Genomic DNA, 12,542 nt, shown 5'->3' with positions numbered 1-12,542 from the left:
CGTGTGTGCGTGCCCCACACGCTCACATGCACACACCACACACACACCGGAAAAACACATCACATTCCTGTTCTGATGGTTTATGTGAATCATAGGGCCCGTGGATACCTAGCACCTTAGCAGATGGAGTTTGATGCACCTTACCCACCCAGGTCCATGTGTACTACTCCCTGGGCCTGGAAACAACCTTATGGGGTGTGGTGTACTCATGGTGGACACCGGTGGGCCTGAGGCAGATAGGTGGGGAGGGGGAGGTTGCAGCTTACTTTCTTGTTTTCCGCTGCACCCACGCCAGCAGTGTCTTGATGGCCTTCCTCTGGTCTTTCACTGATACTGCCATACTCCTCTCTGTGGTGGGGGTGGGTGGGTAGGAGGAGTCGGAGTCTGTGCCCCCCGAGCCAGGTGACAAGCTGGAAGATGGGGAACTCCTGCTGAGGTTGCCCGTGAGCTCCTTTATCTAGAGAGAAAAGGGCAAATCAGACCCAGTGATTCACAAGGGACCCCCGGCCAGTAGGTCACTCTGACCTGCATCCACAAGACCCTGGTTGGAGAATCCAGGTTGTGTAGACCTGGTTCTCAGTATATGAGAAGCTTCTCCTGAGATTCCCGTGGCTATCACCAGCCTAGGCACACACGCCTGTCTTTTGACCAGACTCTCTCTGTTCCCCTATAACCTGGCACTCCCAGAATGCACCGTGCTTCTTCAAGTTTCACTGTCCCTGTTCACTCTGGGCCTGTTACTGGCTGTCCCTTTCCTCCAGCATTGACATGTGGGGAATACAGAAGCTCGGGCCTGCCCTACAGATTCAGCACCACGTCCCCGCAACTCGTATGCACAGTATATCTGAGAGGCATTGCTCAGCGCACACTCCTATCCACATGGCAAAACACTATCTGGTCACTTCCTCAGGGTTTCCTCATTCCGATCACCCATTTGTGGTAGCTGTCCCTGCTCAGAGCTCTTACAAAGCCCTGCTCACACCTCAATTGTGACCCACACCCTCTATCTAGTAAGACAGAATCCACGTATCTTTGTGACTCCCCCAAGAAGACAGAGTCTTGTCTTTCTAGCATCTGCAAAACTGAAGAAACTCAACAGATGTTTACTGAACAAGCAAAAGAAGCTCTGGGGTCGATTTAAGGCACTTAACACATTTCCTGATGTCCCCGGCATCTCTCAGGAAGTCAGGTTAGAGTGACCGAGTCCTGTGCAAACGTGGTACAGCGGGCAAAACTCTCACATGGAGCATGTCTGGTGACCACTGCTGCATTTGCGGATGTGGGAACCGAGGCTCAAGTTCAAGGCTTAGACAGAAAGGAATCCATAGCTTCAAACAGTGCTTATACATGTACCTCTCTGGACAACAGCAGCCCCAAAGCCCCTGGAAACCCTCCCCTTGTGGATCTCCTTTGTATCTAAACCATGAACCTCAGTCTCCACATCTTGGTTCTCACTCAGAAAATGGTCAAGTCTGACTCCATGGAAACTAAGCCTTATGATGTCCCTCGACATCATAGAACAATGTTCAACATGATAACCATGTGCCAGAGAGCAGCAGGTTTACCTGGAAGAAGAGAATGATGTTCCATATCAACCCGAGAACCAGCGAGGGGTTGCCATCCGCTATCTCTGCTGCATCGATGCTAACCAGCTTGACCTGGAAAGAAGCAGTCGATGAACGCGAAACCCCAAGGAGTCAGATCTACCACCTCTACCACCATCCAAGGCCTGACGCTGCTGACTGCATAGTGTTATTTGTCATTGCCAAAGACAACTTCTTGGGGGACACTCAATATATAAAACTGTATTTGATAAAAAACATATAGTGCTTACCATGAGTGAATGCCACCCTAAAACTTTACAAGCACTTATGAGTAGGACTCAGTTTACCCCAACCACAAGCCTATCACGTAGGCACTTCCCTTACCGCTGTGTATCAGGAGGGCATGCACTGACATGTCCAGATAAATACAATCTGCCCAGAGCCATAAATGTGCAAAGTTTCTACCATTCTCTGCCCAAAAGGGAGGGCAATAGCCCGGGAAGGCTGTATGTCACAAGCATGCCACCAACCCCCCTGATTTCACACACCCTTGACCAACTCAGAGCACCAACATCAGCCACCAGAAAGACAGAAATAGTGAGCCCACCACAGCAAGGGACCCTGCATCTCTACAGAATGCTCTACATACCATCCTGAGAAACTGCCCAAAGGTGGCTCATTTATTTCACCTGTGTCTGACCATGCAAAGATGTTCCCGATGAACCCCTAAGGCTACTTGCAGCCCATGAGCCTGCAGCATCCCAAGGACCTAGTCACGGAGGTGCATGTCCCTGACACCCACAGTCTGCACTTCACGTCTGTGCATGTGGAAGCTAGAGGCTGACATCCTGTCTTCCTCTATCAACCTCCACTGTAGTTTTAAATTTTTATTTATTTACTTACTTTATCTTATCTTATGTATCTTTTTGAGACAAGGCCTTGCTGTATTACACTGGTTGACCTACAGCTTGCTCTGTAGATCAGTCTGTCCTTGAACCCAGAGATCTGTCTGCTTCTGTTTCCCAAGTACTGGAACTAAAGGTGTCTGTCACCATGCCTGTCTCTCCGACTGATTTGGTATTTTAAGTCAAAGTCTCTCAATGGACCTGGAACTCACTGATTTGGTCACACTGGCTGACCAATGAGCTGTAGGTGTCCTCCTGTCTCTGTCCCCATCTTGCCTTTCAGGGGGTTGGGGGGGGGACTGGAAGTGCAGACACAAACCACTGCACCTGTATTTTTTATATAAGTTTTAGCTATCAAGTATCAGAACTCAGGTCGTCTAAAGCAGTAACTGTTTGACCCTTGACCTGTGATCCACCCTGCTACGCCTATTCTGCATTTTAATACACATAGGGTTTCCTGTGTGGGTTCAGGATGGAGGGCCAGCGCCTACAGTCAGCATTTCATTCTGTGAACAGCATCTGATTCCACGCTTCAGCCTTCTGCCAACCTCTCCGGAAAGGGCCACAGAGTGAGTGCGGTGAGCGAGGCTGTGCAGGCTGGATAGGTCTCTCTTCTGTTTCCTCTCCTTGTTGAGCAACACTTCCCAAATGTTCATAGCTGCCTTCAGGGGCAAGGGGGATGAAGTGAGCTAATCAGAGCAACCTTTTAAAACCCACACTGCAAACTTCATCCTAGGACACTTGGGGAAGGAAAAACGTAGAGACATTGTCATCCAACAGTTTCTCTCTCCACTCCCCCTCTCCATCATAGGTTGTTAAACTGCTCTGGCTTAGGTCTCTGATCTTATCGGTTTATTGGGGGCTCTGACAACCCAAGTTAGGTCTGGGGTAGCCTAATTGAGCCTGACTGCCCAGCTCCCTAGTTGATGGGCCGTTCACAGTCGCTGCCAAGAAGGTAATTGAGACAACACGGGCTCATCGCCGGCAGACTGGAGGCCAGGAAGGAAGTTGTCAATACTGAGAGGAACATAAGCCATCAAACTCAGAGCCAACATTCAGTCCGGGCTCCTCTGCCATCACTTGCTTCACATAACCAATCACTTGTTGAGGCTCTCTTGTCTGCTCTCCTACCCCCACGTCCTCTCTGGAAACATCCTCCGGTTTGCAGGTTATAAACCATCCCAGTCCAGTGAACCGCAAGTGCTTATGGAATTGCCATCCTCCTCTCCAGTGTATAGTCCTCCTTGGAAGCAAGAGCCTTCTTCCATTCTTGGGGATGGACAGACGATAAAATCACCACTCTTCAGATCTCCAGGGCCAGGGTCCCCTCCTCTTTTCCCCAACTCAGCCTGTTTTGCCACACTGAATACTAATGAGTCTACTGGGTTATGTGATCATCCTTTCTGTTCTGGGAGCCGGCAGGTTTAGAGAGAGAGCTGACTTGGGAGCTTTCATGACAATGGCTTCCTTTACAGAGCACCGGCTACTGCAGGGGGCTTCCCAAGTTAGATCCACCAATGCTCTCACAATGTCCCCATTTCAGAGGTGGCAAGGCCAAGGCTTGGCCTGAGTAACTTAGTGGAGGTTCCAGAGCTGGTCCCATGGTGAGGTTATCTGCAATCCACAGTTGAAGGGATGGAAGGAAGGGTGCATACCCGGCTGGTCCTGGGACTCCAGAACAGCAGGCTGGGTTGTTGTCTGCACCTACTTCCCAGCTCTGGGCACTGCCACCAAGGACTCAGCAGAGCCACTGAAGCCTGCCCTTCCTGGAATCCAGGCAGTGGCACAAAGCGGGACAAATAAGGCTCCCTAAGTAATTCTGTGTATTCTGGAAATGGGACACAGCACGCCTCTGGGATGTTATCTTGTCCCCTCTCCATCACCAGCTTCCTCCTAGGTCATCATGCCTGAGAAATGGAACCAATGAGGGACTGAGCTAACAAGCATCCATGTTGGGACACTTCTAAACGTTGTTATAAAAATTAATTAAAGGGAAGATGGGGTCAATGCTCCAAGCAGCTATGAGGCTGCTAGAGCAGACAGCCTGGAAAATGTTCACACGTGGAGTACAGAAAGCCAGGTCTTCTCAGTCTCAGCCATGCTGTCCCATGGTACCGCATGTACTTAGATCCATTCATGGCAGGAAAGCCCCCCATGCAGATCTTCAGTCCATATAGCCTTATCATCTTTTCAGGCCTTGGAGTGTATGTTGCCTACGTGAACACTCTTTCTTCTGGACCCCAACCATCTCCAAGGCTAATGGGCATCTTATATAACTTATTACCTGATTCTCCCCAATGCTAGGTATAGCCCAGACCCACAAGACACTCAGATGGAAGCCTAGGACGTGCCTGGGTAACTGTGACCAGGCTCACCCATGTGGCATTAACAGTAGAAGACCATCTCACAGTCAACTAAGGCAGAAGAAGGGGTAACCTAGGCAGTTGCTTGAAGACCTCACCCATCTCCTCTCCCAAATAAGGCTCCTTGGGAATTCAGAGGAGACATTACTTTGGGAAAGTAAATGCTAACGATGGAACACAGGTGAGCGGCGTCACAAGTTAGTCACCCACGGAAGTGGCAGCAAATGGCCACCCAGCCGTTAATGGGGGTGGGCACACCAATTCCTCGACAGCCCTCTGAAGGAAGTTCTGTTTCGGATCCTTCTATTTAGAGAGGTACATGGCGTCCCCACAGTCCCTAGAGGTGAGTGGGGAGGCCAGGATTGGAAACTGAGGCCTAGTCATACTAAGGCAAGGCTGAACCTCACTCAAGTAATGGCTGACAGTGTCCCTGAGCTCAAAGAGGGAGCCCTTAAGTGATGCTGGGAAGGGCTTGTGTTTTAAACGGCTTCACTGTGATGAGGCTGACATTGTTCAAGATGCCCACTTGGAGCACCTAAAGACCACTTAGTGGGTCTGGTGTGTTTGCAGGCTTGTGTGAACACCACTGCAGTACACCGTGGACCCCAGTCATGATTTCTGGACTCACCAGTCATCATCCTGCATCCCTCTGCCTCCCCCAGGCCTAAGCCACCGTTGATCTCCTGCCTCTAGAGCCGTTTCTCCATCACGGAGATGTCACATGGATGGAATCATGCAGGAAGTGCTCTTAACGCCACTCCATCTCTGTCACTCTGTACCCTGTGCTTGAGGTCCTACGCCATCACACACCCCAGCACCAAATTATTTTTCACAGCCAAGTATTCCATGGGAGTGCTGATCCTCTGTCAGCTGATAAATTCCTGGTCTGTTCCCACCTTTAGGTTCTGATACCCAAGGTGCACCGGGGTGTTTTGTGGTCACCATGCCCTGAACCTTCCTCTACTGTGTGGCGACCGGGAGACAGAGCCCAGCTCCTCTGAGGTGGTGAATGCGTTCCCCATTCCACTTGCATCTGGGCTGTGGCTCAGCTCCAGACTTGACATCTACATCATCTTGTGTGGGATGATGCTGCAGTGGTGGGCACCTTCCCAGGCTCCCTCAGGGCAGCGGGAAGTGGCAGGGCAGGAAAGCAAGGTCATACCTCTTCCTGCCCTTCAGCGGGTTCTGAGATGATCCAAGTACTCGGCTTTCCCCAGGCTCCATCTTAGACTCTCTGGGTCCCTTCATGAGCTACTGGACATCCTTCACCCAGGTCCCTTTCTGCTAAGATAGCGCACTTATCTGCTAAGATGTAGCCTGTCTTACACACAGAACCTCAAAGGAGCCACATCTTGGGGTAATGCACTTCACTGTGTGTCAACAGGTCAGAGAAGCTGAAGACTTTTTACCCAGATCAGTCCAGAAACAAACCTAGTGAGAGAGGGCTTTAGGGTTGTCACCCCTGGGCCTTCCCTTCCCACCTGTGAAGGACAAGAAACAGTTCCAAATGCAGAATCCAGAAATCTCCATGACAGAGCCAAGCTGCTGCCATTCCCTCTGCCACACTGACCGCCATGTCCTCAAGGCAATATATACTCTAGCCATCAACCCCAGAACTCTAGAAACCAAACAGCTGCCGGTCTTCTCTCGGACTGCCTATCCACAGGCACAAACAGGGTGGGCAGGACATTGGGGCCACATCCCAGAATGTAGCTTCTCTGAGTGACTTCCCTTCACCCTAAGCTCAGGAGGGGCTGGCTATTTCCGCTTTTAAGCCTTTCCATATTTCCCTCACCACCACACCACACTTGAAAATTCTGCCCTTTCTCCCCAGGACAAGCTCGCGTTGCCGGGATGGATGGGCTTCAAACACTTACATTGCTATCTTCCAGAAACTTAAGTGCTTTTGCTATGTTGTTCAACCGAAAAATACGATGTGATGAGGATTTGTATTCATGCAGCTGAAAAACAAGAGAAGACACCACTAAGCAGGCGCCAGCAAGAGAGCAAGCGCCCAGGACCACAGTGGGCGCCTTTCATTTATTTAGGGATGGTGTTAAAAACACCCACAGAGGAGACATCCAAATGCCCTGTGACACTGGGATCCTGGCACTTGACTCACTGGAGCCGGGGAAGAGGAAATCTAGACACGGGACAAATGTGTTCAGTGTTCTCGCCAGCCCTCCCCCTCTCTAGGGACCGGCAGTAACATGCTCTCATAGCACACGTGACTCTTTGCTTAGGGAAGCCAGCTTGCTGTCCTTGTCACGGCTCGGCTTGGCTCCCCAGCAGCAGCAGATGTGGCTGGTTTCTGGTTAAGAACTTCTGCAGGTGGGGTTTTGGGGAGGATGCACAATGGCCAGCTGCCAATTGCAGCTCCATTCCTGCCAGCGTGAGCTCTGCGCAGAGTGTACAGCGAGCTCATCTACAGAGCACACACGTGCCAATTCCACTGTGCTCTACTGATGGGCAGCGGAGGACTCATCTTTGCTGAGCTGCAGGGCCAAAGGTCAAGGCCATGGAGGTTGTTGCCATGTGCCCTGGCTTCAAAGTGGGAGTCCATCTACCGGGAACAGAACAAGGGGCTGAAGTGTGCTTTCTTACAAAGCCTTTGGTGTGTGTGTGGGGATGTTGCAACTTGACTGAGACCTGCTGAGAATGCCTCAGCCCGCTGTGAAAAGCTTCCAGGCCTGAGCGCACTCAACGGCATCTTTTACTTCCTGAGTATGAATGGGGATGACAGGCCTCAACCACGCAGATCGGAGTAGAGATGTTTGTGTGTTTGTTTGTTTGGTTGGTTGGTTTTCGAGACAGGGTTTCTCTGTGCAGCCCTGGCCGTCCTGGAACTCACCATGTAGCCCAGGCTGGCCTCGAACTCACAGAGATCCACCTGCCTCTGCCTCCCGAGTGCCGGGACTAAAGGAGTGTGCCACCATGCCAGGCGAGAAGCCATGCTTTTAAAGTCAGGTCCAGAGCCAGCGTGGGCTGTGTTGTGCGGTATCTGTCACTGTACGTGCAGACAGGCACGAAGGACCACCGAGGTCAAATCAAACACTCAAGTTTGAGCCAGTTTCTCAACTTAAACACATATGGCATCTAAAAGAAGGAAGATTTTATTGTTGTCTATGTGGGCATGTGTGCACAGGTGCAGATGCCAGCGGAAGTGGTTGTGAGCCACCTGGTGTGGATCCTGGGAATCAAAATCCAGCCTTCTGTGAGAGCCATAATCTCTGTCAACTGCTGAGTCGTTTCCCAGCCCCTGTGACAGGCATCTTGGACTGGATCATTTGCCACCTTGTGGGGGAAGAGGGGACACATCCGACAATGCCTGGGAACATTTTGGGTCACTATACTAACAGGTGTTTCCAGCATTGAGAAGTTACCTCTTCTTAGCCAACAACCATGGATGGTTTTCCCTAAATCTCAACCGCAACTCCAGTTAACACAATGCTTAGTCCAGTAACTTGATCCTTCAGTTTCAATTCTGAACCATCATAGGCTCACTGAAAACACTGGGCATTTACCTAACAACATAGGTTTGCTTTAAAAGCAAACAACTGAAAAGGTACAGGTCAGCAAGATGGCTCAGCAGGCAAAAATGCTTGTCATGTAAGCCTGAGTTCAATCCGCGGAACCCACAACGGAAGGAAAGAACTTACTTCCTCAAGCTGTCCTCTGACCTCTCCATAGCCACTACACACTATTACATGTGTGCACAAATACACAGTAATAAAATAATAAGAGAAAAAGATACTACTCAGTTACATATGTTCATATGTAACTCATTTTCTTTAAGCTTCACTTATTTTTATTTCATGTATATGAGTGCATGTATTCATGTGTACCATGTGTGTATAGTGTCTGCAGAGGTCACAAAAGGGCATCTGTAACTTGAACTGGAGTTACAAATGGTTGTGAGCTGCCATGGGGTGCTGAGAATCGAACCTGGGTCCTCTGCAAGAGCAGCCGGTGTTTTTAACGGCTGAGTCATCTCTCCAGCTCTCCTACCACTCTATTTATTTTAAATTTATTTATGCATATATGTCTGTCACATGTGCGCAGGTGCCCTCAGAGGACAGAGAAGAGCACTGGGACCTTCTGGCGCTGAAGCTAGAGGTCACTGTGACTGTCTGATGTCGGGGCTGGGAACAGAACTCAAGTCCTCCCGTAAGAGTAGGAAGTGCTCTTAGCTACTGAGCAATCCCACCAGTCCCACACTTCTCATGATAAAGGACTGTTACCTTCAGCATTTCCTGACGCTGAGGTACACACTGTCTGGATGTGTGCATACATTCATTCCCGATGTCACGGTTACATCTGGGTTGTTCCCTCAAGATCTACACACTGAAGACTCCAGGTGCTGCTGGCCTATACACACCAGGCTATGCGGCTACCGGCTGGTGATGGAACCTTTAGTGGGTGGGGCTTGGTGGGAGGAAGTCAGGTCTTTGGAGTTGTGCCCTTGAGGATAATTTTGGAATCCCAGGTCCCTTTCTTTTTGCTGACATGAGAGGAAAAGCTTCCCTGCTACACATTCTTGTGATATTCTGTCTTTCCTCGGGCCCAAAGCAACAGGACTAAGTGGCCATAGCCACTTCCGAACCCACGAGCCCAAACAAACCCTTCTTCCTTTAAACAGTTGACCTGGGCACTTTGTCACAGTGACGCGAAGCTGATGCCCAGATGAAGATGAAGCCTACGAAGTACTTCCTTTTGTACTTTCCCCAACACACGTACCAGATTTCGCCCGGAGAGGACTTCTAGCAAAGCCATGAGGATTTTGCCATCTTGGATATCAATGAAAAGGTCCGTAACTTCTAGAGGTGGGTCACACTGTAGGACAGGAGGAAAAGAGACCCGTTAGTGACCTGGGTGGTCAAGAGAGAAACCTGCAGGGCTGTAGACATGGCTCAGCAGTTAAGAGCAGTGGCTGCTCTTCCAGCAGTGCCCAGGATTCAATTCCCAGCACCCGCATGGCAGCACGCAGAATTCTATGGCTCCAGTTCCAGGGGATCTGACATTCTCACAACAATGCACATAAGATAAAGTTAAATAAACTATCTTTTGAAAAAAAAGAGAGAGAGAGAGAAACTTGCAGGCAGAAGGATCACCTGAGAGCCAGAAGTCTGTCGTCCTCAAAGGGACCTCTGGTCCCAGGTGTAGAGAGGAATAAAGGAACTAATTAAGTGGCTTTTGAGGCCCCCCTAACATGAGATCTCAGACCCCAAGGCTGGATCACAATCAGGCATCTGTTTGAGGAGAGTAAGAAATGGCACATCCCATATGTTTTCAAAGCATAAAGGAATTTTGGATCCAGGATGATGATAGCTCAGTGGAGAAGTATCCGCTGCTGCACAAGCATGAGGACCTGGGTTCAAGCCCCCAATGCCCACATAGACAGCTGTTATCACAATGGTGAGAGGCTGACTCAGGAGGACCCCTGAAGCTTGTTGGTCAACCAGCTTCGCTGAATCAGTGAGCCCCAGTCCCACCCAGTAAGGGATGCTATCTACAAAACAACAAGGTAGACTTCTTAGAAAACACAACTGAGGTTAACCTCTGACCTCCACAGGCACTCATATTCTCCCCATCTACAAACATCAGCATATCCATCAAAATAACACACACACACACACACACACACACACACACGCACACACGACTTCTGTTAGGGCTCATGGAAAATTACCTAATGCAAACACTCACTTTTGATTTGGGGAAAGGGAGGCGCTAGGAGGCTGGGCGATCATCAAATAGCTATTTGGTAAAATCCGGTGTCCTGAGTCTGGCCTTCAACAGTCGGAATGAATGCAATGGAGATCCACCCAACAGTGGGTCAGAAGCCTGCATTCTTGAGCTCCTGCGGCCAGAATTTTCCCTTACCTTTAGTCCAGGTTAAGGGAGTGATTGGATGCTTCATGAACCCTCAGGGACAATGAGATGCTGCAGTGCTTCTAGCTAACTGGGGCAGTGGCAACTCTTCCCAGCACACACCCGGGGGTGAGGAAAATCTCAATACAATGTTAGCTGGGCCAGTACCTTCTCCTCTGGGAAAGCTTCCTTCCATCATGGCCCCTTGGTGGGATCATGTTTTACTGGTTAAGGAAGGTGGCATTTCCTCACCCTTTATACGAGTCCTAGTCTCCTGCCCCAGTTAGCCAAAATATAGGATGAGGCTATCTACAGGTGCACAGAAAAGGGCACGCTTCAAGGGTTTCAGGGAGTTTGAACCAAGAGGCAATGTGTTTTCTTTGCAAATCCTGCAGCCTCAGCCACATTCCAAGTCTGGCAGACTGCTTCCTTTTAGGAGACCCCAACCAAACACCCCTGATGAATGGGCTAACAAAATTTCCAGTTAGCCGCCTGACAGGGGTAGAACCTGACCTGAGGCTAATTTCCATCGGCTGTTCCTGGAAGGGCCTCTGCATCAAACAGGACCTTGGCCAGAGTCCACCGCTGGACAGCAGGGGGTTAGGCTGAAACCACTCCAGTCCAAACACTCCCTGGACCAACATTCCCCAGGCTTCAGGAGTCTGCTACGGCCGGAACCACAGTACCCCTCACCTCCCCAGGGCTTTCTGCATGATCGAACTCCTTCTGTAAATTAAGGAATTTTTCCAGAAGCCAGAGACTCAGTAAATATTCCTGACAGCCTTCAAATTGCAGTTAAGCCCAATTCACCAAGGACTTCCTAGGTTTCCTTTGCATGAAAGGCTGTTTTTAAAAGTCTCGGGGCTGGAAACAGGGCCGTTAATTTCTCTCTGCTTATTACACATCGCTTTCAGGTGCTGTCTGATTTATCCTCAGAATGGGTGCTACATGTTACCTACCTGCCCCCCGCCAAAAAAGGGACAAGAACAGGCCTGGCCAAAAAGCGTGTCCTTGACATGACAAACGCATGTTCAAAGAGGTTCACACTGGGAGGCAGGTAAGTGTGGGGCATTTGTTACACAACTCTCTGCTCTTTTCAGTATTTATTTATTTTTACTATAAAAAGAAAGACTTTCTGGCTCTACCCTGTCCCCTGCTAGGAATTCTCAAGCAGGCCGACAAGCATCAGGCATTAATTTAGGGGCTCGCCAAGCTCAAGATTGGGGACTGGCTTTCCTTTGTTGTCCTCCCGAAACCCCAGTAATGTTTTCCTTTATGAGCAATGCCAAAACTGTGCCCTCAGTCAAAACAACCAGCAGAGGATTTATCATGCTTCGAGTGTGATCCCTTGTCGTTTTCCACCTCGTGCCTAAGATGTTCATGGGTGATGTGACAGCACCATGTTATCCATGCTGAAGGAGGGACGGGGGCTCGGGAGGGGCGGGACACACGTGCCTGCTCAGGACACAGGCAAGTGTGAAAGAGAACCGCCTCAGTCAGGAGTTCCACTTCCTGCTTTCTAATAACTGCACGAGTTCCTTCCAGGCCAGTGGGCCTCACCCTTCTTAACGCTACGACCCTTTAATACAGTTTCTTATACTGTGGTGACCCCTCAACCGCAAACCATTTTCACTGCTGCTTCATAACTATCATTTTACTAGTGTTATGAGCCATGATATAAACATCTGATATGCAGGATATCTGATATGTGACCCTTGTGAAAGGGTCATTCAATAACCAAGCACGTGGGGTCGGGGGTGGAGGTGCAATGCACAGGTTGAGAACCACTGCGCCAGGCTTTACCTGGTTACGTTTTTACCTTTGAAGAGGAGAGAAACACTTTAAATTTCTTACAGCGG

General features: G+C 49.8%; 1 protein-coding gene across 5 annotated transcripts in view; it reads right to left on the bottom strand.

Annotated features, from left to right (window-relative positions):
• Positions 1-12,542, bottom strand: part of Clmn (calmin) — a 101,627-nt gene that overhangs the window by 26,924 nt on the left and 62,161 nt on the right. For all 5 annotated transcript variants that reach the window (XM_087911532.1, XM_085697892.2, XM_087911529.1 and 2 more), the window contains exons 3-6: positions 9,550-9,645; positions 6,690-6,773; positions 1,566-1,658; positions 267-457 (exon numbers count right to left, since the gene is read on the bottom strand). In XM_087911532.1, coding sequence (XP_087767658.1) covers positions 267-457; positions 1,566-1,658; positions 6,690-6,773; positions 9,550-9,645 — 464 coding nt within the window. The remainder of the gene's footprint in view (positions 1-266; positions 458-1,565; positions 1,659-6,689; positions 6,774-9,549; positions 9,646-12,542) is intronic.

This window comes from Myodes glareolus, chromosome 11 (assembly GCF_982192425.1).
Source record: "Myodes glareolus chromosome 11, mMyoGla1.1, whole genome shotgun sequence".
Classification (NCBI taxonomy): Eukaryota; Metazoa; Chordata; class Mammalia; order Rodentia; family Cricetidae; genus Myodes; species Myodes glareolus.
The sequence above is the reverse complement of the archived record's forward strand: the minus strand, read 5'-3'. Positions and strand labels throughout refer to the sequence as shown.